Source organism: Furipterus horrens, unplaced genomic scaffold (genome assembly GCF_987537825.1).
Source record: "Furipterus horrens unplaced genomic scaffold, mFurHor1.1.pri manual_scaffold_1, whole genome shotgun sequence".
Taxonomy (NCBI): Eukaryota; Metazoa; Chordata; class Mammalia; order Chiroptera; family Furipteridae; genus Furipterus; species Furipterus horrens.
In genome coordinates this window covers 164,387,172-164,414,601 of record NW_028327171.1, presented here as the reverse complement: position 1 = coordinate 164,414,601, position 27,430 = coordinate 164,387,172, and the positions used below count along the sequence as shown (strand labels likewise).

The following is a 27,430-nucleotide window of genomic DNA, read 5'->3' as shown; positions in this document are numbered from 1 at the left end:
ATTCAATAATATATTTTGTATTCTAGCAACAAACATGTGTGTACTGATATTAAAAACATAATGCAATTTATGACTGCTTAAAATTTTTTTACTTAAGTATAAGTCTAGCAAGACATGTATAAGATTTGTATGCTGAAAACTGAACAATGCTGATGAAAGAAATCAAAGAAGACCTAAATAAATGGAGAGACATACTATGTTAATCAGTTGGAGGATTCAATACAGTAAAGATGTCAGCTCCCTAAACTGATGTATAGGTTTAATACAATTTCTGTCAAAATCTCATCAAAATTTTTTGTAGATATAGGCAAGATTACCCTAAAATTTACATGAGAACACAAAAGAACTAGAATATCTAAAACAATTTTAAAAAGAAGAATAAAGTGTAAGGAAATAATATACCCAAGTTTAAGACATATTATACAGTTATAGCAATCAAGGCAGTGTGGGATTGATGGGGAAACCGAAGAGAGAACTCAGACACATGCAAATATGGTTGTTTGTTGACAAAGGCAGAAAGCAATTTAATGAAAAAAAGATGAAGTTTTTATCAAATGGTGCTGAAGTAATTGTATATTTAAAACATGAATCGATACAGAAATTAGCTCAAGTGGATTATAAACTTAAATATAAAAAAACAAACTGAAAAATTTTAGAAAAATACATAGGAGACCATTTTCAGGTCTATGGCTAGAGAAGGAGTTCTTAGTTTGAAACCAAAAGTAATCCATAAAAGGAAAAAAATGATAAGCTGGACTTCATCAAAATTAAAAACTTTTTCTCTGCAGAAGACCTTGTTCAGAGGATAAAGACAAACTACAGACTGGGAGAACATATTTGCCAATTATATATCTAACAAAGGATTAGGATCTAGAATAGCTAAACAACTCTCAAAACTCAATTGTTAAAATAAATCCAGACTATGGGGAAAAGACACAAACAGACATTTCAGTAAGGATATAAAGATGGCAAATAAGTACATGAAAACATGTTCAACAAGATTAGAGGGGGCTTAGGAAGTGAAAATTGAAATAAAAAGGATATATCAGTATACAAGGTCTGTCCAGAAAGTATCCATCCATGTACTATGAGAAATAGAGACATATATTGAAGAAGATACAAGATACAAGAAACATTGTACACAGGACAATGATGTTTCAGTCTTCTTCAAAGTAGGCATGTTGGGACCTCATAGAGTTCTCTCAATTGCCATCAGCTGCCCTGCTGTAGTTTCCTGAATCTCATTGCCTGTTTGAAATCTCTTATTTTTCAAAGATGATTTTAGTTTTGGGAAAAGCCAGAACTCACAGAGTGCCAAATCTGGGCTGTAGGGGGCTGAATCACCTGGGTGATTTGATGTTTTGACAAAAAACTCTGCACGAGATGTGATGCATAAGCGAGCTCATTGTTGTGATGAAGCTTCCAATCACCAGTTGCCCATAGCTACAACCTTCTGAATCATCTGAATAGTTTCCATGGAGGAATGTTCAGGCTTAATGCAAAATTTGTTACAAATTTGTTGCTCTGCTGGCTCAGTCAATTTGAATGCGATAGCCACATAGTACACGTGCTCACTCGAGGGCGTCTACTGCCCCCATTGACTAGTACAGTGAAGTCCTCATTGTTCATGCATGCACATTCCAGTCTACTCTCCTTGGTTGCCAGGTTATACCAATATCACAAAAATCGTTCCTGTTATATTGACAATGGTTGAACTTTCTCCAAACAGACCTTGTACATCTATCAGAATGACTAAAATAAAAAATAGTGATAATACCAACTGCTGGTGAGAAAGTGGAAGAACTGGATCACTCATACCTTGCTTGGTGGTGTAAAATGGTGCAGCCACTCTGGAGAAGTGTTTGGCAATTTTTTAGAAGCTAAATATGCAACTATTAGATGACCCAGCAAGTCTACTCTTGAGGATTTATCCCAGAGAAATAAACTTAAATATAAAATATAGAAGCTTTGTAAAATTTTTACATATTTCTCATAGAAAGAGAATGGAAACACATCCTTTAATAGGTGAGTTATTAAACTGTGATACATTTATGCCATGGAACACTACTTAACAACAAAAAGGAATGAGATATTTATGAAACTTGATAGCGTTATGCTGACTGAAAAAAGCCAATCCCAAAAGGTTACATTCTGTGTAATTCCATTTAACATTTTTCAAATGACAAAAGGTTGTGTTCTGTGTAATTCCATTTAACATTTTTCAAATGACAAAGCTATAGCAATAGAGAACAGATTAGTGGTAGCTGGTGGGTAAGGGAGGAGTGGGGACAGATGAAAGCATGTGTGGATATAAAAGGGCAACAGAGAAATCCTTGTGCTGATCAGAATGTTCTGATCTTCATTAACTGATCTCAACATCCTGCCTGTGATATTGTCCTATAGTTTCACAAGATGTTACCACTGGTGGAAAACTGGAAAAAGGGCACATGTAATCTCTCTGTATTTGTTCTCATAATTGCATATGAATCTATACTTATCTCAAAATAAAACATTTGATTAAAAATAAGCAAACAAAAAGCAGCTTCCTGGGTAAAAAAAGTTGTGGATTCTCTGAAATGCAGATCTAGCCATTCTGGAAGTATGCTACCTTAGTGTGTGGATGTTCTAGCAACATTAGCCCATGTTAAGCCATTTATCCATAGGTCAACGTCCCTCACATTAAGCAATATAAAGCCTCTAACAGTCTGAAACTAGGATATGGACACATTTCTGCCAGCTTGTGATGCTCAGCTTAGAGCTGACACTGATGTTCACTCCAACGAGTCAGTGCTGTGTCTACAGTGCTTGAGAAACACTGAAAGAAAAGCTCCTTGTTAAGCAATGAGCTTTGTCATAATGACCTCCTATGTATTTTAAATGAAAAACTTATGACTTTAGTAAATATGAAACCTTGAGGTGTAAAGTTAGTGATTCAATCTTATGATGCATTCATTTTTTAGGAAAAGCAGGGTAAGAATCCTTACATATTAGTAATTTGGAAAATATCTCTTTCCTTTCCTTCTAATTGTCATCTCTCTCCCCTCTTCTCTCATCGACAAACGAGTCAGGGGAATCTTAATTTATTCAAGTAGATGTAAGTTAATTTTGCTGTTAAAAAAATGTGCCCATTCTAGGGTCCAAATTACTTGCACAATTTATATAATCCTTTCCAGGATTTTATCACCACAAGAGCTTTCTACCAGGCAGATGATGAAGAATTTGCTGTGTAGTCAAAGGAACTAAGCCAGCCTGTTCTTTTTCTTCTCATTAGTGATGTTTTTCTGATAGGTTTGTCCTGTTGTTTCAGAAATATTCTCAAGTAGTCTCTAACACTGATAACTTTCTTCCCAAGTGTAAAATAGAAATGAGTTAACCTTTTATCTCTGGGGTGTCTCAGGAGTGAAAAGAATCATAAACTGCACAAGTCCTTATTCACACCACTCAGCAACGACATAATTCTCCTAGACTTAGCCCCAGTGAATCCGGGGGCTGGCTCATTGCTCAGTTCTCTAAACCTACATAGGTTTGTTTAGAACTGGCAGCTGTGCTTTTCAAGGCAGCACTTTATCACCTCTTCTTAGAGTGTCTATAGAATGAATGAACGTACCACAGGAAGTCTAAGTAAAACTTTTTGACAAATGCTCATAGATTTCTCTTCTGGGTTACCCAAATTTCATTGCACAAACAGAAAACTAAAAGAATGGACTCATTTATTGATTAGAAGGCTTTACTCATAATACCTTATTATAACTCTATACAGAGATAGTTTTTCTAAGAGCCTCTGACTGTGGATACATATATGTAAGTTTAAGTTTTTCTAGGTCTTTTTCACTTTTAGGGTTCCCTTAAATCATCATGAAAAACTGAGAATGTGGTGAACACAGACATATTAGCTGGTTTGGTGAACACAGACATATTAGCTGGTTGACTAAGATAGTTATTTCCCTTCCTCATTCCTCATTAGTATTTTGAAAGTCAAAGCAAAATCAAGAAACAATTATTGCTTACCTACTATGTGGAAGATATTATACCAGGCTTCAGGCAGTATGATAAGCATCTTAAGTCCAACCCTTGCCTTTAACTAGCTTGTAATTTACCAGCAAGGAAAACAAATGAACAAATATATGTATATATATATATATGTGTGTGTGTGTGTGTGTGTGTGTGTGTGTGTGTGTGTATAAATGTATTCAATAAAGATGTTGAATAATAGTGCAAGATGGCAATAAACTCTGTTCTGAATTAAATGAATTATACTTTGATCCTGGTTTGAGTTCAGTAGAGGGAGAGAATGACTCAAGCTTGGTCACAAAAGGAAGTCCTGATAGAAAGCAGAAAGCATGTAGCATGAAAGCATCTATGCCGAAGACTCTGTTTTCTAATTTTCTAAAGAAATGGATTCCATACCATTTAGCTTATCCCTGAGGATCAGAATTATCATTAACAATATGTTGATTTTCTAATTATAAATCCCTTATTTCCTGAAAGCAATCACAGAATAATTGTTTCCTCCCCTCCCTGCTCCTGCCCTTGCCAATCCCAAACCCTATGTCGTACACAGCATCATAGTCATGCTGGAAGATGCTGCGGGGCTTTCTTGCTACTCCCCACAAGTTCTTTGGCTTCCACCTTAGAAATTGCCCTGGAGAGTGAGGCTTCCTGGGCTGTAGTCGGCAGGAGGTCTCTGCTAATGGTGTTTTTCTGCCCCTGTGGCGAGATGCCACACACATTCCTCATCATGTCACTCTGAGATGGAGGACTTGACTGGCTTAGGTTCCTGAAGGAGGAACAGTAAGTCTTCTGGTTTACAGCACACATTTCTCTACCAGTATCTTTTTAGACACCTGTTGTGCTTTTGAAAACTTTTCTGTAGCTGTGATTTCTCTCTCGCTGTACAAGGAGCCTGAGTGAAAGGGGCCTCAGTGGACAGAGAGCCCTGAGCTGCCACCTAGGGTCCCTAGCCTCCCAACAACTGCACATTAATTGCTTCACACCCCTAGCTTCTCTGCCTGTAAAAACGAAGGAGGTAGGCATCTTGGCTGTGATTGGTACAATAAAATCTATCAAGGGATTTTGTTGGATTGATTATAATTCTATGTAGATAAAATGCTTTAACCATATTTTAGAGAAACATACAATACATGTATTTTAAATTCCTCTGTACCCACAAATATAATCTTTGGTAGCTCGATCCTACTTATGAGTCTCAACATTTTCTCATTTTTGAAGGTTGCTGGACATTGAAAGTGAAATGATCAAATTTGCCGGTTACTATGCCGGAACCGCTGTCGCAGTACTTATCGCAGGATATATTCAAGTGAGTAGCGCCTCTATTTTACTTCTTGATCAACATCTGGGTTCAAAGACATTACAGTGAAATGCAAAGTATACTCTTCAACTTTTAAGTTATTCAGAAGCCCTAAGGACTACAGTTTTATTTCCAGGTGACATGAGAGAACGGGAAGGATTCTTCCCTCAGTTTGAGAGGAGGATACAAGCAATTGTCTAGAGAGATGAAGAATGACCTTTAGTTCCAGTCCTGTCATTCTCCACTCTCCCTACATCACCCTCTCTTCCAAACTCAGATATAGACCGTATGGGGGTGTTCGTAGAGGGAGAGTAAGGGGCCAAGAGAAAGCTGGGCATGGGGATTTGGAGGGAAGCAAACTTTACTTTTTCTCTTTCATTGCCAAAGTCTCATCAAACTGCATTCTGACCCAAATTCTATAAACTGAATCTAGAGCACATTCTAGATTTAAGCCATGGAAGGGCCTGGAGTTATTTAATGCTTATTAAGGAAAAGAGTATTTCATCTTTCACCACCTGCTATAGAAAAAATAATAAATGTTTTCACCCCCACCATTCACTCAAAAATTTCAAGAAGTTAGTGTTAGTTGAAGAGAGAAATGCATCAGTTTTTCCACTGTGGCTGTGGGCGTTTTAATGACAGCCTTATTTTGCTTGGTGGGGGGGAAATTATTAGCAGATTCCTTGCTATGTTATAATGTTGTCTTATTTTCTCTGAAAATTATTATTCAACAGCCTGAAAACTATGTATAAATGCTGGTGGCAGGCCTCTCAGAGAAAAAATTCACTCAGAAGTGGCATGTAAGACTAGTGAGTTAAAAGCACTAATTATTTGTGGTGCTGTGAGCCAAAAACTAAGCTCAGTAAGTTTACGTCTAAAAGTGGCACAGCTGGATTCAAACCCAGATCTCCTGGCTGCCCTGCTCACAGTCGCTCAGCTCATCTCCACTTTTAGGAGCAGATGCCAGTGTTCACACCTCGGTTCCCCAGAAGAGGCAATTTGTGAAATACCGTCCTTCTTTTCTCAACTGTTATATTGAAAGTATTTTCTTCTGAAAAGGGAAGTAATAAATGAATATTTTTACTATCGTAATGCTAAATGTTCCTTACTCCATTTCCAGATATGCTTTTGGGTAATTGCCTCAGCTCGTCAGATACAGAAAATGAGAAAATTTTACTTTAGGAAAATAATGAGAATGGATATAGGATGGTTCGACTGCAATTCAGTGGGAGAGCTGAATACAAGATTTTCTGAGTAAGTAGCTGGTAGGACATTTTAATGTATGTATGATTTTTTGATAATAAAACTTTTATTTCTAAATTAAATAACAGTTGAAAACATTCTCAGTTATTTTTGATACGTTTTAGCTCTTAAGTTGGACTGTTATAAGTAGTATGGCTTTCTCATAGGTAATGTTTTATCCAATATGGTGATTATACCTTGAAAGCCAAGATGCTATAACATGGCCTATAGGCTCTTGATTAAACTACTAGAAATGAAATACTATAGAAGAGAGTTAAGAGAAGTAGTGTCATTTGGCCTCATAGGAGAAATTGAGGGACGTCACAATCTAGGTGCCTATAAGGAGAACAATACAATCAGAAAAAATTTTCTTGCTTTAACTGTTGAGGTAATTTATGCACATAAAAACAAAAATTAAAAAAAAGTTCCAGAATAGTTTGAGAAAGGTTCAAATTAAAAAAACTGGTTGTAAATTCGGTTTACAGCTGAATACAAGTTGGGTCATTAATAGCCCTCTCAGTAATTTTGAATGAGCCATTAGTAATTAGAACTAATTGAGCTCTGAGTAATTAGAACCAGTTCAATGGAATTAAACTTTGAAGTCCCGTGAAAGATAGTGTGTAGTGTAGTGAGGATAAAAGTAGACTGAATGTTAGATTCTAGCCCTCGTTCTCTCTCTTACTGTGACCTTGGACTGATGTATAACCTTGCTAGAATACAATTGCTTGATCTCTGGGTGATGTCTGAGGTCTTTTTTTGCTCTCAAGTCCTAAACTCTGTTTGCTCTGTCTGGACAAGGGATTATGGGAATGTTCCCAGGAACATGAATTTAATGTAACTGTGTTAAACATTCTGGAGCACTCATTCTATGCAGGGCATAAAGATAAACCACAGAGCTCCTAATCTCAAGGAGTTTACAACAGTAGTAGGAGGACAAAAGGTGCAGGAAAATAAATAATTAGAGCAAACAGATATTGATTGCTTCTTATATTCTAGGCACTGGCTTATATGATTTATTGTACACATATTAGCTAATCTTCACTACTACTATTGAGGTAGGTTGTGTCATTATTCCCATTTTACAGATGAGGAAACTGAAGCACAGAAAGGTTAAATAACTTGTCCAAGAGGAGCTTGTGTTTAAATTCAGGGTCTGGCTCTAAAGTCTGTCCTCTTAACTGCTATTCTATACTGTCTATAAGCAGAATGCAATAATTACATATACATACACACACATATACAGATTAGTTACACTGCTATGCAAACACAAAGAGGAAGATATTACTTCTTTCTAGGGAATAATGTAAGTTTTTATGAGTTAGTTGGTATGTGAGCAGAACCTTGAGGTTAAAAGGATTTAGCAGGTAAAAAGAAGAAAAAAGGGCTCTTCAGGGCAGACCAAGAATATTAGCTATAAAAAAAGAAAGACAAGAAAGATGGTTTCCAAAAGGCTTTGCCAATATTTAATGAACACCAGTTGGGAAAACTGGGTTAAGAACCAACTTACTTGGCTCTGAGGGGAGGGGCTGGATGGCCTCCCAGACTGCAGCAAATTTTCCAGGATGTGAGAGTCAATTATGTTTCCCAAGGGCAATGGGGTATAGAGATTGGAGTGTTTATAAGAGAAAGACTGAGATGTCTCAGTAAAACATTTGAAGTTGACCAAATTCCATTTTAGTGATCAAAGCCTCTCTTGTTTCTAGTGATATTAATAAAATCAATGATGCCATTGCTGACCAAATGGCCATTTTCATTCAGCGCATGACCACGAGCATCTGCGGGTTCCTGCTGGGGTTTTACCAAGGTTGGAAGCTGACCTTGGTTATCATCTCTGTCAGCCCTCTCATTGGGATTGGAGCAGCCATCATTGGACTGGTAAGAATGTCTTCTCATTCTTCTCCATGGGAAGACATTGGCTCTGAGAAACAGCCAGAAATGTAAGCTTGAGTCCCTTCTGCTGAGTATCATTGATCAACATCTTCATCGCTATTTTGACTGTTTATTCCTCAGTATCAAATAACATTCCATAGATTAGGGATTAATGATACTTTAATAACAGAAATATTATATTAATAACAATAACAGCTACATTTACCAAGCATTTACTATCATGTCAGGCACTATGAGGAATTTTATACACATTATTTCTAATCTTTATGACAATCTTATAAAATATTTATGCCGATTTAAATAGAAGAAATGGAGACTCAGAGTGGTAAAAGGACTTGTCTGGGACTACACAGCCAGTGAGTGACAGAAAAGAATTCAAACTCAAGGGAGACTGATGCCAAATGTCCACCCACTCTTCAAAAAGCCTGTTGCTTCCCTGGTCTTCCAAGCTCAGGGGCTCCTCTCAGAAAGGCCCAATAAATATACCCATATGAGAAACCAGCACCTAAGAGATTTCTGTAGTTACAATCTTGCTCTCCATGCCATCTGGTCAGTTTCAGAGAGATTACCTGGCTCATTCTGAGCAGTTTCCCAGTCAGTCTCCATTCCCCAGGTATGAAGGCCAAGAAAGTGTAGAAGTAGAAATTTTGCATCATTCCAGTTAAAACACACTCCCAAGGATTGAAAAATTATTATAGCTTACTTCTAGAGCAGCCACAATTAGCAGGTCCAGGGCAGGGACACTAATGATTTGCTATAAATGAGAGTAGAATTCAAGTGAAAAGCTCACAACATTGAACAACAAGTACCAATCACCATGATGATATTTTTCTAGCAAAATATTGGTTGGCCAAAAAGTTCATATAGTTATTTCCATAGAAGACACATTTTTCATTTTCACCAGTAACTTTATTGGTTTAGATATTTTGAGCATGTTGGCTATTTCCCATGTGGTGTAATGTTGATTATTCTCAATTAATGTCTCGATTTGATTGCTATGAACTTCAACTGGTCTACCTGACCATGGAGCATCATCCAACAAGAAATATCCAACATGAAACTTCGCAAACCACTTTTAACATGTTAGATCAGTCACAGCACCTTCTCTATACACTGCACAAATATTTTTTTGTGTGTTTCAGTTGCATTTTACCTTTCTTGAAATAATAAAGCATAATATGCCAAAAATATTGCATATTTTCTTCTATCTTCAATATTAAAATAGCTGCACAAAAATTCACCAATTTTGAAAAGTTTTTTAAATGTACACTGATATGACAACTGTCACAATATGATCTAACAAAACAAAATTGTTTTGAATGAAGTTAAAGACAATTAAACACTACTAGAGCCAACTTGTGGAAAAAACCAAACGAACTTTTTGGCCAACCTAATATTCTCTACAATCCACTGGTGCTATTATTCAAATGCTTCCTGGGTAATACAGAGTGACAACAGCAAAGAGCTCACTCCATTTAACTAGGTCACCACCTGGATCTTTCACCTGGCTTAAGAAAGGTATGTTTAACTCATCAAAACTTCCTTTTCCCCATCTTCAAAACAAGGATAATACCTCTCAACGTCATTGTGATGATTCAAGACATAATCCAGTTTATGCACTAAGCCCAGCATCAAACACAGAATTAATTACTAAAAAAAATATTAGCTTTTAGTTTTTTTCCAGTCCACAATACCGTGCAAGCTTTGTAAAAAACTTCTGCCAAATGCTTTCCAGCTGCACTCTAGAAAAGCCTCAGTTTCTGCGAAGGAAATTTGGGGATTCTGCAAATATTTGATTCAGCTTTTTTTTCCTGCCAAATACATTTAATCTTTCTTCAAACCCATGGTAAATTAATATGCACACTTTAATGAACCATAGGTCACATTTTAAAATACTGGAGACCAACAACGTGGCCTGCTATACATGGTAGGCTTAGAACACGGTTTCTCTTGTCTCAGTGCTCCCATTTCAACTTCCTGTGTGTCACTGATTAGCAATGTGATGGCTCTGCACTGCCTTCTTCTTGAAATTAAGTCTGTGTATGATTGTGTAAAATGATACAAGCAATTTTGCTAGGCTCAATTCAAAAGCAAGACCAAAAAAAAGGTGGAGGGGCAATGTATGACCTATTGGAGGTTGTGGGTATGTTTGCTTTGACATTTATACTTACAATGAGAAACATGAACAATTGTTAGATATTTCTCAGTCGACATTTCTGAAGCTTCCGTGTCAGTTTAATTGAAAATCCTGAGATGATTTAATGTGCCATTACAACAAAAACCGATAGCATTCGCAGTTACTAGATTGTTTCATTACTATGCTGCCAGTACAAATAGGTGAAATAAATTAGAAAAGGACTGGTGAAAACTGCAGTGTCCTCCGTGACACCCAAATTTTAATGTGGTTGAAAAGAGCCTCACTTTTTACTTTTCTTACTGTTGCCTTTTCGATTCACAAAAGTTTTATAAAATGTGAACCCGTGAAATAAACATGTTGTAATAAAATACTTTCACTTATTTTATATCTCAGAATTGTGCTTAAGATTTTGTTTGATAAGTTTTTGCTGCTGAAAGTTTGGAAAAATTTGAAAGATAAACCCCTTAGTGTGGGACTGTATATTTTTTAGGGGTCTTGAGTGAGTTGATCTTCCACGATATTTGCTTCCTCCCCTCCCCACTTTTTAAAAAGATTTTATTTATTTATTTTAGAGAGCGAAAAAGGGAGGGAGAAAGAGAGGGAGAGAAACATCAATGTGTGGTTGCTTCTCATGTGCCCCCAACAGGGGACCTGACCTGCAACCCAGGCATGTGCCCAGACTGGGAATCGACCTGGCGATCCTTTGGTTCACAGGCCAGTGTTCAATCCAGTGAACCACAGCAGCCAGGATTTTTCTCCTTCTTGTTTCTTCATCTGTGGCAGAAATTTCTTTGGTGGTTAATTCGAGCTAGGACTCAATCTAAGTCTTATATTAGAAAAAGTATCTTGTTTAATATTAAGTGCATTGTCTTTTAATTTCCTTTTGTAAAAAGCAAAGGTAGTTGAGCCCCTATGATTGAGTGAAAATAGTGTAATATTCATCTGAAGCCTTCTCCTACGGAATTACCTCTGCCTCATCGTGCCCTTGCACGCTCAGTACCTCTCTTGTCGTTCTACCTTCTAACCAGTATGATGCCTGCACTGACTGTCTGTGAATTGTGCAATGTCTTTGACCAGTGGCAATGAAATGTGACATGATTTGACATGAAAACTTCATTACTGTAATGACTGAAACACTGTGGTCTCACTGAATGCCCTATGTGGGACTTAACTCTGTATGAGGGCTTTTGAGGCTGACTTTTAATGCATTCATTTTGATATGTCAACAACCAAACCGTTGTGGATGAGGCTTAGCATGGATCAAACCTGGACCATGTTCTTCCTCAGCAAACGCTGTTTCAGGGAGAACCTAGTCTTGTATTAACCCGTGCTGCCTGTTCGCTCACCTAAATGAATCACTGAGTGACAGACTGACTTACCTGATTACCTGGTCTTTACATTTTATTTTCTTCCTTTGGACTTTAGAGTGTGTCTAAGTTTACTGACCATGAATTGAAGGCCTATGCCAAAGCAGGGTCAGTGGCTGACGAAGTCATTTCATCCATTCGAACAGTGGCTGCTTTTGGTGGTGAGAAAAAAGAGGTCGAAAGGTTGGTTAATTGAAATGTCTGCCAGGGGTCGGGGCTGGAGGTGAAAGAGGGTATGAGGGGAATAAATGGTAATGGAAAACTACAATAAAATAAAAAATAAAACAAAGAAATGTCTGTCACTTTTCTGAATTTCCTTTATCCACATACTATCCTCAAGCTTCCCTATTTTTTTGTACAAAGTGGCGGTTTCGCCTTGGTCTATGCTGCCCCAAGGGAACTTTTGTTCAAGAGGTAGTTTGGCAGAATAATGAGATTGATCAAAGCACTATAAGGACTCTCAGGTTAGGTATGTGTTTTTGAAGAGGTTAGAGTTGGTAATTTTTTAGAAAGCCATCTTAGATTAGATACTGATTTCAAGCTCTGGCAGGGTGTATGTCACTCACTGTGCTGTGTGCCAGTCTACACCATTGTGTGCTGCCATTAAGGAGAAGCCTACATGATCTGAAGTGCAATTTCACATATTTTTATTGGATATTTTGCTGTTCAACATGTTTTATTCAGCTACTCTACTACATACTCTTTGTGAGGTCTCAGATTTCCATTTAATGAACCATAATTTAGCATTGCTATATTATAGACCATTAATTCTTAATGAAAATAAAAACCTATGTGACCAACACAACACAGTTATCAAATAATTGTTTTTACTAATTCTTTCATTTATCTAGTATTTATTGAGTGCTTACATGTGTCAGGCACCGATTTTATAAAATAACCACCAACTTAATTAAACTGTTATTTCATGTGTTATAGATTTAGTATGGTGATGCCATTCTCAATTGCTAGCACATTTACCAAGTAAAAAAGAGAGCAGGATTTACAATCTTTAATTATCCTCTTTCTTTTTCTTTTTAAAGATTTTATTTACTTACTTTTAGAGATAGAGAAAGGGAAGGAGAAAGAGAGAGAGAGAAAAATCAATATGTAAGATATACATCAATTGGTTGCCTTCGCAGCACCCCCGCCACCAAGTGGGAACCTGGCCCACAACCCATGCATGTGCCCTGACTGGGAATCGAACTGGTGAACTTTCAGTTCACAGGCTGGCAATCAATCGGCTGAGCCACATCAGCCAGGGCTCCTCTTTTTAAATTTATTTATTTTGCATTTGCCTCTTTTTTTTAAAATTTATTTTTATTGTTGACACTATTGTAGATGTTCCCATTTTCTCTTTTTGCCCCCTTCCTCCCAGTCCCTGCTCCACCTTTCCTCTGGCCATCCCCACACTCTTGTCTGTGTCTATGGGTCGTTTGTTTATTTTGGTTTGTGGAATGGAGTTATCTTATTTCTCATAAAAAATTTCAGTAGCATATTTCCTCCACTATGAAAGGTATTATCTTCTATTGTTAATAAAACAAGCAGTGTAAATGTTTTAAAAATGTAACAGATATAGGATAGACCTTCAGTTTTGTCCCATGAAATGTTAAGAATTCTCCATTAATTTACTTTTTTAGATGTAGGAAGGCAGTTAGAGAATGCCTGAGCTTTAAGACAGTGCCCGCTATTGATGGCTAGATGATAGAATTACTGAAGCTTAGTGCTTGGATTGAATTTCCACATAGTTATCCATGTCCCATGGCTGTGAATCTGACCTGTCATGTTACAACAGAGCATTCTTGGTCATCAGGCAGATGGGTGAGTAAGTAGATGGAGATGAGCTGCTGCAAACACTAGTTTCAAACCTGGAGTGGGAGGGAACAGTTGCGTCATTTTCTGATAAGAAGTGTGTCATGTGACTTAATGAAACAATTTAAGCACAAATAGTACTGGATCCCTCATTTCCAATATTTGTGCTGAAAAATTCTTTTCTCTTGAGGGCAAAGCTTACCTTATTCTACTCTTCCAGGAAGTAATCAGCTATGAGGCTTTGTTAGGCATCGTCCCTTCAACTCATTTCATTGCCAGGTTTAAACAAGCTACACAGAAGTTGCTGTTTTCTTTTCCTAAAGCTGCTCTGTGTTTGGGTGCTATAGTCATTGAGGAAAACCAGTGCATTATGGTCTGTTTGGAACATTCGAACTTGAGCTGCTACTTCTGCTGATGACAAACACTTAAATGTTTTCTCTTCACAGGTATGAGAAAAATCTTGTGTTTGCCCAGCGCTGGGGAATTAGAAAAGGGATAGTGATGGGATTCTTTACTGGATTCATGTGGTGTCTCATCTTCCTGTGTTATGCATTGGCCTTCTGGTACGGCTCCAGACTCGTCCTGGACGATGGAGAATATTCAGCAGGAACTCTTGTCCAGGTACTTTGGTCTTGATGACCTTCATATAACATTTACTGTTGGCATCACAGAAAAGTCCATAGTTAAGGCATTTGGTTTATTCCTTTAGTGTCTGAGGGAGGAAAGTGTCAATGATTGGATGGAGTCCATCTGTAGAAACAAGCAATACATATGCATTTTCATAGTAAAGGGATGCTGAACATTTGAATTGATGACACCAGTGATTTAATGATTTTCAATTAAATTAAGGTTTTATAGCTGTAAAACAATGATTTTTCTGAATCCAAAAGATAATATGCCATGAAAATTGAAAGTCAGTGATCGCTCAGCTAAAAATTAACAGCTCATGTAGTTGAGCCTAATAATAGCATAAAATATGTGCTAATGGACATATTTGTGGAAACATAATGAATTACTAAAATGTCAAGCCATTAATATACTCAACTGAACAGATAATACAAACACATTTTACTGGTCGCTTGTGATATTGCCATGCTATAGCTAACACCATGACTGCTTTAATTTTCAGTGTCCTTTCAGATTTTCTTTCAAGAATTAATTAGTGAATGCCTACTAGTGAGCAAAAGAAATGTGATCTTTTTCCTGATGGAATTTATAGTTTAGCAGGGAAGATAGGCAATAAATAAATAATCATGTAAATGCATAATGACAAATGGTAACATGTGCTATAAAGTAGAGGACAGGGAATGTTTATAGTAACTAGAAGCCTAACCAGGTGTGGCGTGGTCAGGGAAAGCTATTTCTCCTACTCACTCTCCCAAGGCTTTTCCTCCTCAGATCAGGGCCCCTCTCATTACAGCTGACCTCTTGTCATTGTTCGGATTCTCAGCTGAATGGCACAATCCCAGCCAGGCATCCATGCTCATCCAATCTTTTCTTCTCTTGTGGCTTACCGAACTTTTCCTTCAGAGCACTTTAATGAAATCGGACATTTGCATTTATTCACATTTGTTCCCACCCCTTCCCACCATCACACAGTAATGTCTATGAGGTCAAGGAGGTAAAACATAAAATGTGTGTTTTATTTGGTGTATTAATTATTTAATTAAGTGTATTGATTTAACTATATTAATTCTTAAATAAAATATTTTGGTTTCAGATTCTAGGTAGAACAGGCACCATTTAAACAACAACAACAAAAACAAAATACCAAAATTTGCTTGTTAAAAGCCTGAGATTTGAGATTTACTGCTTTAATGTAAATATATTTCTGGAGGAAATTGAGTGTAAATTTTATTTGCAAATAGGAAAGATTATCAGAGGTCAAAACATAATCATTTTACTCCACTGATTTTATTTCATTAAGAGCATAGTACACTAAGAAGGAGTTTTAAAGTTCAGTTATTCTTTGCAAGATGAACAGCTGGCATCACTTGAACTTTGTTTCAAAAAATTAAATATGATAATGCATATTAAACTGTTTTATAAACTTAAAGGGATGGTGTAGATGGAAAGTGTTACCATTATCATAATTTAACCACATTCTTAACTTTGCTATATCTTTGCATATTTGAAAAGCCAGTGAAAATATTGCAGATCCAAAATCTGACTATAAAGTCTCTTCTTTATTGATCTAATGACTCTTCAGAACTTTCAGCACTTACCAAACTAGACATACCAGTTGATTTTAGTCCCAGCTGCTTATACCTGCTCATTCTGAAGAAGTACATGCATTGAGAAAAGAAATCCTTCCTTTTATTCCACTCCTGCAAGAAGAGGACAGAAATGTGCACAAATAAGAGTTGAATAAAAAATGAATTGGTAAATTGAAAATTAAATAATATATGACTCCAATTGGAAATACTGAATTAAATAACAAAACCCTCAGTAAATCTCTCTAGCAAGAATCCAGTTTTATGGTTATGTTAGAAGAAAAATGGTATATTAAAACTTTTAGGAGTTTATTTGAGCAAAAATAATACCAAGCAGGCAGTGTCAAAACAGAAGTTGTTAGAAGGGCTTCACTGGTAGAAGTGAGGTGAAAGACTTTTATAGAGAAGAGGCTGAAGCAAAGCAAGGAAAGTATTTGATTGGTTATAGCTGAAGCAGTTGCCATAATTGAAAAAACCTAATTGGCTGTTTGTGATTGGCTGTCCATAGGTTTTGATTTCTTAACCTTGAGGAATTTCAGACTTAGGTTTCTGTTTCCTGCTGTAGGCTACTAAAGCATTAAAGCCACCTCCTTCTAATCACCTCCTGTTTAATTAATTTAACAATTCTCACCTTTAAGTTTCCCACCAGTTGGATTGTGGGCTACTCTATACCTTCTGTAAATAATTCATTCTCTCAATTAATATTTCTTGAGTATTTACTATGTGCAGACATAGGATACTATGTGTTTCTAACATTATAGTCATTTTCTTTCAGTTTTAAAAAATTTTATTTTTTCAATTACAATATATGTTCAACATTATTAGGTATTAGTATACAGGTGTACAGTATAGTGGCCAGACTATCATAAACTTTACAAAGTGTTCCTGTCAATATTTGCAGCACCCACCTGGCTCCACCTGTAGTCATTACAATATTATTGACTATATATCCTGTATTAGTCATCAATTATTAACTCACATTTTACTCCTAACCTCTTCCTGCAAGCCTCCTCTTACATCTCAAGAAATTTTTCTTTGGGAAGGTGGAAGACATCCTTTCACAGTATAATCATTGATTATTCTCTCTCCCCTCACCCCCCTTCTTTCTCTTTCCCCTTCCCTCGCTCTCTTTCACTCATGCATGCATGCACCTTTTTGGCCATACTTCTGAACAGCAAACTATGAAGTAGCAGTACGCCTGAGCTGAATGTTTTAATCCACTAAACTAATTAACAATTAGGTTAATCTAATGCATTTTGTGATGCACAAAATCATTATTGGCTTCATGGTAATTGGGCATAAATGGTAAGTAGTTCACATAAATGACTATAATTAGCATTCCTTGTACCCAGACAAGAATCATACTCTGTGATTTATTAGAAAAAAAGATGAAAGGGAACTGAATGATGCAGAAGGCTGCTCTTTCATTTCCCTCTTAAGTTTTAGGACTCGACAATAAAAAATAATAGCAGTACTAGAGAGGAACATTATTCAGTGTATACAAGATGTGAAGCACTGAATGAGGTATTTAATAATATTACCATATGTAATGCAACTTTATTATGTAATTGATGTCATTATACTGCCACTTAAAAATGAAATGGAGACATGAGGTTGAGAAATATTTGCCAGGTAGTATGGAGTAAAAATTGAACTCAAGTTTCTGTGACTCTGGGGCCTGAGCCATGAACCACTATCTTCCTGCCTCTGATCTATCTTTCAAGAGGTCACAGATCCCCTTTACTTCAGCACAGCACCCCCACAGATAGTTTCCCAGTGGTCCTTCTTGCCTTCCCTTTTCTCACACTATTGTCCACAGGGCTAACGAGCGGTATTTGGAGTGAGAAATGATGGTCTGTTGGGATGTGTGCTAGCTATTGTGAGCTGTTAGGTGCTCGCCCCTGTCTTCTTCTCCTACGAACCCTGAATAAGACCTTTGCATGACAAAATGCTTTCAAAGCCTGGCTCAGCAAGGACTTGACTCCTAACTTCAGTTTAGGACCCTTGTGAGTCAGTCTAGACCAGGGGTCAGCAAACCATGGCCTGCGAGCTAAAGCCAGCCTCATGCCTGTTTTTGTAAAAAAGTTTTATGGGAACATAGCCACAGCCATTTGTTTAATATTGTCTGTGGCTGCTTTTATATTAGATAGTGGAGTTGAGTAATTGCTCCAAAGCCCATGTGGCCTGAAAAGCCTAAAATATTTACTCCCTGGCTATTTACAGAAAATGTTTACTGACCCCTGATCTAGGACATGTATAAGGCTTCCTTTGCTCAGGTAGGAAGGCTTCAGATGAAGTGGTCCTAACCCAAATTACACTAAAATTACTGGATTAATCACCTTTACATGCATCATCTCATTTAATGCTCATAACAATCCCATGAGGTACATGCTGTCATTATCCCTGTGTTGGAGATAGAGAAATTGGGGCTTGAAAGATTAAGTAATCTGTCCATGGAAGAAACTACCTGCCATGAACAAGGAAAAGAAAGAAGAAAGACAGACGAAGAGATAATGTTTGTCCCCATGCATAGAGTAGGGAATTCAGGGAGAAGTCGAAAGGAGGCTGGCTCACATAATCCTGATGTGTGGAATAGAGAGGTTACTGAAGAGGGAGGGAAAAGGCTGGAAGGCTCTGAGAAGCCCCATGATCCAGCCACAAGGAAGAAAGAGAGTGGAGATGGATTCTGGGAAGAATCCAGCTCATGGAAACCATCATAGAGTAAGATCATTTGATTACCTGAGAAAGATGGCGTTCATGCGAAAGTCATTCTTTAGCTCAGCAGATAACTATAGTCCCCGATAGGTGGTGGCCACTGAAACATCATTCATGTGAGTCATGAGACTAGCAATCATTCTGTGGTTCAAAGGGTGGAAAGAAGGAGTCCTGTGCTCTTCCTAGAATCCAATGTGAGGAATTGCCTCATTGCCTCTTTCTTTTAACCAGCACTGATAAAAACAGAGTGCTGCTTGGTAGGAATATCTAGTCATCATCAGGTAGCCTTTACCTAACCTAATGAGACGGCTGGGTTGGTGAGTCAAGGACAGCTTCCCCAGCTCTGCACAGGAACCTTAGCACTTCACCTGCATGCAGCCTCCAGCAGATGAGCCTGAGGGGGAGACAGGATGTCAGTCATGAGTCTGGGTTTAGATATTGCTCTACCACTTAATATAAATATATGTCATGACATATGTTAAGTTGGGTAACCTCCATACACCTCTGTTTCCATACACATCTTTTGTAAGGATTAAGTGAAGTAATATATGTATAGCACTTGGAAACATACCTTATTATTATTGTTATTATTGCTAGTAATAGTATAGTACTAGTAGTAGCAGCAGCAGTTATCCTAATAACTCGTGTTCTAGTCGCAGCAATAGTAGATCTATATTACACATACCAGTCTCTGGGACAATCAAGCTAATCATAATGTCTTTATTGTTTCAAGGACCCTTTAACCAGAAAAACCATTATAGGACTACTTATATAATGATTCAAATTATCACGTCACTATTCTAACCCACTTTGCATTGACTGAAACCTCTGAGTTCACATGGATAGCCCCTAAACACATGAAAACTGTATTTATCTCTTCTCATCAGATATTCCTCAGTGTCATAGTGGGAGCTTTAAATCTTGGCAATGCATCTTCTTGTTTGGAAGCCTTTGCAACTGGACGGGCAGCAGCCACCAGCATTTTTGAGACAATAGACCAGGTATGTTAAAGCCAAAAGTGAAGGACATTCATAGGTTGGGGTGGGAAGAGAAATAAACTCTTGAGGAACTTACACCCTGGGTAATCTATTGAATCAAGCTAAAAAGTAAAAATCCAAGAACAGAAGGGGAAGATGGCAAGGTGTTCTTCTTTCTCTCTGAAAAAGTGCTTTGGGCTATGAGAAGCCCTGTAAATCCAGACTTGCTTTGTGGGTTCTCTAAATCATAACTATTTAAGAGGCATATAACCTGCCTGAGAAAATTTCTCATCAATTTATCTGTTTAATATTTTTGGGATTTATGTATTGATATGTAAAGAGATTGTTGAGAACCACTCAGGCCTGTTGAACTATCCAAATTCCACCTCATCCTTGGATTGTTATATACTCAACTAAGATGATGGTCTAAAAGCCCCCTGAAGCTGTTTCAAAAAATTAAGACATTTAAAAATTGTTTTATTATTTTCACTAGAGATCCAAGAATAACATAGATTATACTATAGCTTCAAGTAGAGACATGGTAATGAATTTCTCTCACTAGTGTGGAAGAGAAAAGAAGCTGACATGGACATGTTTTGGTAGCAAGAGAGGACCTTCACTCTTATCTGATTGACTGGAGTGGTTAATTTCTAGATTAGGCTCACTACTAACAACAACAGAGGTGAGATTCAGCCCATCAATTGAAAGTTTGTAGTGTTTGAAGACACCACCTGAAGACATTCAGTTGGTTTTAATCATCATTTATAATAGATACACAAGAGTTAGACCTCAGCTTGGTTGACTAGTTGTGTCCTTAGGCAAGATACTAAACCTCTCTGAGATTCCTCAACTTCCTCAAATGAAAAAATGGACATATATTCTGTCTTATTAGGTTATAGTGATAATTACATTAGTGAAAAAAGTATACTAAAACACCTTGTACATTGTTTTCCATGGTATCTTAATAATATAATAACACATGATAATCTTATATCACTTACTAATATATTAAGTGTGCATCAGTATATATTATATTATTAAATTTCTATATAATAATGTCATAGTAATATAACAATAAATAATTAAATTAATTAATGTGATGTATATCATTTTAAATTAATTGGATATATTTTATATTATCTATTAGTTATATATTATTATATTATATATTTATATATTATAGTACAGAAAACACTATATATTTACATACAATATAACATATATGTATTAATATATGTAACATAACACAATACTATTAATATATAGTAATGTCTCATTAATATTTCAATAAATGGTAGTATTATTACTATTACTGGTAATTATTTAATGTGGAAGCAGCTTATCTTTAGTGTATTTTTTACAATGTTCTACTTGGCTATTATTCTCCTTTATGAGTAAATTCGAACTGAGATGGACTGTAAATGCATCTAATACATGTTGTTGCTATATCCCTTTTATATTCTACTCCAGAAGCCTGTTATTGACTGCATGTCAGAAGATGGTTACAAGTTGGATCGTGTTAAAGGTGAAATTGAATTCCATAATGTGTCCTTCCACTATCCTTCCAGACCAGAGGTGAAGGTAAGTGCCAATCTTTTCCCCAGGAATATTTTCTTCTTTGATGATTCATTTCCAGAGCCACACATTGTTTGTTTTTCTGAAGCATGACTCAATTTCCAGTAACATGGAACAGAAGCACGTTTCTCTGGAAGTGCCCTTGGATGTCATGTCATTTTTCAGGCACCAAACCACATTCCTTTGTGCTAACAATAATGTGCAAATTCTTCTGGTGGGAACAGTCTGATAGCACATTCTGGTTAAGCCCACTTTATGACACTGTTGACGTGAGTGTGCCAGGTCCTCTCATTGCAACCACAGGCTCTAAACTGCAAGGCAATCAGAGCAACGAAGAAGTGTGCTGTGTTCGACCACCTCCTTGGCCACGGCAGAAGGCAGCACACTCAGAACGGATAGGGAATGGAGAGACAGAAGAAAGCTGCTGTCCCTGCAGTTGTTTACCTCCTTTCTGTAGTTTCACCAGGGCCACTAGATCAGCCCTCATGCAGAGGTGATCTTATGATATGCTTATATGCCACCCATGGGGAAGAAAATGTAGTTTTCCTCTACCTACTGAGCAAGTATCTTTAAAGGCAATTTACAGAAAAATTAGGATCTACTTCCCCTGAATGAATTGGCTTTGAAATGAGACTTACTCCTCATTTTTAATAGAGTATCTCTAGCCACCCCTTCTTAATAATATTTCTGTTATCCCCACAAAACTAAATTTCATGCAACTTTATTTTGATACCACATATCTATAATACACACCCATGCATGCATCCACCCATCATATGTATATGTAAAGCATAAGTACATATATATTACAATCATATTTATGAAATTTATTTTGATTAATGTTATATATTACATATGCATGTGAACATCAGTTGTTATATGTGAAAGTACTTCACGAAATATAAATCACAAGGTAGAATTTGCTCAGTAAAGATCTTTGAAGGGATGGCTAAAAACATCCTTTATAATATTTGTTCAGAACCAGCACATAATAGCTGTTAAACAAATGCCAATTAAACTGAAACAGTTATTTCACTCCTGTTTTACTTTCTGTTCCCAATACCAACAGTTTGTTTTAATAAAATCTTCTTACTTAGAACTGTAAATATTCTTCATGCATACCACGAGTATGTGCTAGCCTTGCTGGGTGCCACAATGTACTGAGACTATAATGACAAAAAAAAAAAGAAAAAAAAGGAGAAGCAGCACACTGAACTCCTGCCTGCCTTGGGGTGGGGCGGGGAGAGGATTGCAGTCCACTAAGTGAGAATCTGTAAACCTGACCCTCTAGTGTGAAATGAAAGACATGTGAGATTTCGTCACACAGAGGATCCCAAACCACCTCTACATAGTAAGTATAAAAATCACCACTGAATTGGTGAAAATATTCAACAGATGGTTTTGCATTAGCTTTTTGTTCATCTCATTCTAGACTCAGCAGCATTCAGTCTCTACCTTAAACCGAGCTTTGTACCCAGCAAACACACCACAAACAGTTGTTAAAGTTATTCATTCAAATAATATGTTCACACACAATACGAGTGAATGACAGCTTAAATTTTGCAAACTGGTTTATTATTAATATGTGATCAGTAGATTAGTAGTATATTTCTAACGTAATGGTTTTCTTCCCTTAACTAATTGGGACAGTCTTCTTCTTGAAGTATTCTAGTATGTCAGAAATGTTTCAAGTTAAATTCTGGAACATTTAAAAGTGGGCATGGTTGATTAACTTCAAGTGTTAACCACACATCATTTTATTTGTTGGCCACAGCTATCTTCTAAATAATAAGTAATGTGCTAAATGCTAAAACCTCATCCTAGGCACTGCTGACTAATTTTCAGCTTATTCATGGATATCCGTGGGTATTGCTTACAGGACGTAAGTAAACAACACAGTGTTCTCACTAAGCACCCTAACTTGTAGCCGTATAGCCAACAATCTGAACGTTGTTTTTTTCTCTTCCCTGCAGATTTTAAATAACCTCAGCATGACCATCAAATCAGGGGAAATGACAGCTGTGGTAGGATCCAGTGGAGCTGGGAAGAGCACAGCCCTGCAGCTCATTCAGCGATTCTACGACCCCAGTGAAGGCATGGTGTGTGTCTTCCAGATGCTTCTCAATACAGGGGATGGGAGAGTGCAAATGGTGATGACGTACTCAAGCACAAAGGCCTAGCATACACTAGACCATCCTGACACATGCGTACCAACTCAATGATTTTTTCCTTCGCTGCACTGATTCCCTGCATGACTGTGTTCACTGAAGAACCAGTCTGTTCACTGAGTGATGGAACTGACTGTGCAGATACATTCAAAGCAGTACTGCAGGCTCTTCAGTGAACTATGGTTTTCATTTATTTCTTTGTATTATAATGGAATTATTGCTTTACTGAAGGTCTTCAAATGCTAAGTATAGGAAAGCTTACATGGCCAGAATTAACAGAGAACAGCTCTTGATTACTGCTTTGAGAAGTTAGGTGTAAAAAAAACATTACACAATTTCAGAAGCTACTTAGTCTTTTTTTCTGTATGTTTACTTGATTTTAAACATAGACTGAAACTAAGAATATAAATATTAATAATTTCTATCATATACCATTATTCAAGTACGTAGTAAAATGGTTACTTATTGTCACAATGATTACAAAAGGTAAATATCATTTTACAAACGTAGAAAAAGAGTCAGAGGAGACTGAGCCTTGGCCCTGATTTGAACCCAGTTTCGCTGGATGCCAAAGGCTTTTCATTCTCTAAATCATTCTTGTCAACGCCTCCTTAATGCTTTGGGATGGAATCATTTGAGTACATATTAAAGACTTCAATGTAATGTGTTCTCTATAGTACATGTACAGTTATACTAACATGGCAAAGAAACCAGAATTTTCCTTTGTCACTGACATTTCATTCTCTGCTTGGATACCTTTTTGCCACATACCTGCATAACTATACTATGAATACGTAAAAATCATGGCTTCTTGACGTAAGGTTTTTATATTTTTTGCTAATGGTGATTTTAATGTTCTCATCCCACTTACAGTTTCAATTGCTGTTTAATAGCAAAGTGGTAATTGGTGAATCTGGCCAGAAATTAAGATTTATTATAAAACATGTACACAAGATAGGGATCCTTGCTTATTTTCATTGCATCTCTTGAAGTCCATTTTAGGTCACAAGTAAAAATATTAAAAGTACAGTGAGTAACTGACTCTCCGCTTTACTGAGAAATTAAAACCTTTTGCCAGTCTTGTTACATTAAGTCACCTTTACATCATCTGTGTTTCTACAATGAATTGTCCTACAGCTATATTTTACTTCAGTTACATAGTGTCAATCATTCTTACTTAAGAGATCACATTCTAAGGAATTATTTCTGTTACAGTCTTGTTGGTTTCTATTTTTTCTCCCCACTTGTGAAGTACAACATCGTATTGTGATTCAGAACCCTGAAGGATTCCAAGACATGTGATGTTGTGCTCTTGTTCTCTAGGTGACTTTGGATGGCCATGACATCCGCTCTCTTAACATTCAGTGGCTTCGAGCTCAGATTGGGATTGTGGAGCAAGAGCCTGTGCTCTTCTCCACCACCATCGCAGAGAACATTCGTTATGGCAGAGAAGAGGCGACTATGGAAGACATAGTTCGAGCTGCCAAGGAAGCTAATGCTTACAACTTCATCATGGAGCTCCCGCAGGTAACCCTCGCCTCCATTCCAGAGGGAAATCCAGGAGGAGAACAAGCCCTGCGATATGTCTTTCTTTTCATTTGAATCCTAAATTATTAATTTCTACTGACATATTTTAGTTTCATGCCTAGAAATGTACCATGAGTTTTCCCCTTTGTTTGAAACCATGTTACTAATCTATTAAAAGTCTACCAAACTGGGAAACTGTTTTTTAAAAGCTTCCTTTGACACAGATACAGTTTCTCTATTCTTTCTATTAAGCATTTATCTAAGCAGATGATAAATTTATGTGGCAATAACTTGCATAATGCTCTTTTGATATCTCCCATTGTCATTTAATTTTCCTGTGCTTAGGCAGCTAATATGTGTCCTCAGTACTGTATCCTACATATTGAAAAATTCCTCCCTTATCTTCATTTTAGGCAACAATGACAGCAAAACTAATTCCATATTATATGGATTTTGCAGCTAAGGGTTAGCTAAGTCAAAGAAGAGTTATTACTAATTAAAACATATATAGTGCTTACTACAAACCAGGCATTGTTCTAAGCACTTTATATATATTTAGCCCTCATAACATCCCCCATTTCCACCCCCGTTTCCCCCCTCTAAAACACTTTTTAGCCAACCTTCTGACTTCATGTATGAATAGGATTACAGCTGTGAATATAATATAGTCTAGTGGTTAAAGAGTATAAAGCTGTAGCATCAGACTGCCTTCATACAAATCCTAGCTTCTCCACTTGCAAGCTTTATGAACTTGGGGGAGTTACATTACCCCCTTACACCTCAGCATTTCCTATCCAACAACTGAAGAGAATAGCAGTACCTACCTCGTGGGGCATCTGTGAGGACTAAATAAGATAATGTGTAAAGAGCTCAGCTCTATGCTTTCTTTATATTTGGTGGGTGCTCAACTCATGCTGACAAGTAATATGCAAGAGTCTGACATCAGTGCTTTGTTGTGAGGTTCCAACATAATGCTACATACACAAGATGCTCAGTAACTATTTGCTGTTGATGATCGTAATTATTAAGGTAGTTTGGTGTTTCACTCACAATACTAAAACAGCTTTAGTATTGTGTTTTCTGTGTTGTCTAGCTAGAAAAAAAAAAAGACAGGATTTGATACGTGTTTTAATCCTCTACAATAAATTTTCAGGATGCTTATCAACTTTTAGTTGAGGTTGAACTAAACAGAAACATGTATACAGCCAGTGAAACTTGCAATAAAAGAATAAATCTATTTATTTATCTTACACACAAATATTGATGAGATAATAACCTGTTTCAGGAAAGGGTATTTTAGTAAAAGTTGGACCTCTGTAAATTCATGCTTGAGGAGGAAGCTAGAAAGGACCTCATGATGGATTACTGTCAGGAGTTATCAAATTCTTCCTTGTTCTGACTAGTGTCACTTTCTTCCCAGAAATTTGACACTCTTGTTGGAGAAGGAGGAGGCCAGATGAGTGGTGGCCAGAAACAAAGAGTGGCCATTGCCAGAGCCCTTGTCCGAAACCCCAAGATCCTGCTTCTGGACATGGCCACCTCAGCGCTAGACAACGAGAGTGAAGCTATGGTGCAGGAGGCACTGAGTAAGGTTTGTTGAAAGTCTGAGTTTATTTTACATGTGGAAATGTTTGTGCTGCTTTAAAAAAGGCTACTTGTTGAGAGGGGGAAGAGAGAGACAGAGAGAGATGCTACATGTATCATATCCAATCTGACTGTTTAGAAAACACCGATTGACTACAATGTTCCTCAGACTTGAACAGAAGACACTTAGGATTTGCTTCTGAAAGTTGCACATGTGTAATTTAAAATCAGGTTATGTCTAACTTAAAACACATGAGTTTTAAATTTTCTTTTTTGTTTTTAGCTGTTGATTAATTGCAGCAACTGGAACAGGAAAATGAGAGTGTATGGGCCATTTCTAAAGTCTATTTAAGGATTTTTCGAGTGACCAAAACCATGACTTACTTGTAGATTCTGAGAGGACCCAAAGGTCAATGTCAGCTCTGTCTTACAGTCTCATTTAATGATGCACTGTCTATTGTTACAGATTCAGCATGGGCATACAATCATTTCCGTCGCTCACCGCCTGTCCACAGTTAGAGCTGCAGATGTTATTATTGGTTTTGAACATGGTACAGCAGTGGAAAGAGGCACACATGAAGAATTGTTGGAAAGAAAAGGAGTTTACTTCACTCTAGTGACTTTGCAAAGTCAAGATAAAACCCTTAATGAAGAAGGGATAAAGGGCAAGTGTCTTTTTCTTTATGCTTATACATTATATTAAATAGTTAACATATTAATGCTTTATGTGTTTCTATGTACTTTAACATAAACTGTCTTATTTGTTCTTCCCAAAGCCCTTGGAGACATTATATAAATGATCAAGGAAAGAACAGGAGTTCAGGAGGTTCAATTACTTGATCAAGTCATAGAGCTAAAACCCAGTTTTGTGGAACTTTGCAACTTCACCCCCTTTCTTCTCCCCCAAACTTTGCAAAT

The 27,430-nt window shown here is 37.0% G+C and overlaps 1 protein-coding gene across 1 annotated transcript in view; it reads left to right on the top strand.

Annotated features, from left to right (window-relative positions):
- The window catches only part of ABCB11 (ATP binding cassette subfamily B member 11), an 80,309-nt gene that overhangs the window by 13,056 nt on the left and 39,823 nt on the right, over positions 1–27,430 (top strand). The window contains exons 5-15 of the mRNA XM_090280521.1: positions 5,230–5,317; positions 6,429–6,562; positions 8,254–8,425; positions 12,003–12,127; positions 14,200–14,374; positions 19,569–19,682; positions 21,129–21,239; positions 23,207–23,332; positions 24,725–24,928; positions 26,349–26,519; positions 26,979–27,177. Of these exons, the coding sequence (XP_090136647.1) occupies positions 5,230–5,317; positions 6,429–6,562; positions 8,254–8,425; positions 12,003–12,127; positions 14,200–14,374; positions 19,569–19,682; positions 21,129–21,239; positions 23,207–23,332; positions 24,725–24,928; positions 26,349–26,519; positions 26,979–27,177 (1,619 nt within the window). The remainder of the gene's footprint in view (positions 1–5,229; positions 5,318–6,428; positions 6,563–8,253; positions 8,426–12,002; positions 12,128–14,199; positions 14,375–19,568; positions 19,683–21,128; positions 21,240–23,206; positions 23,333–24,724; positions 24,929–26,348; positions 26,520–26,978; positions 27,178–27,430) is intronic.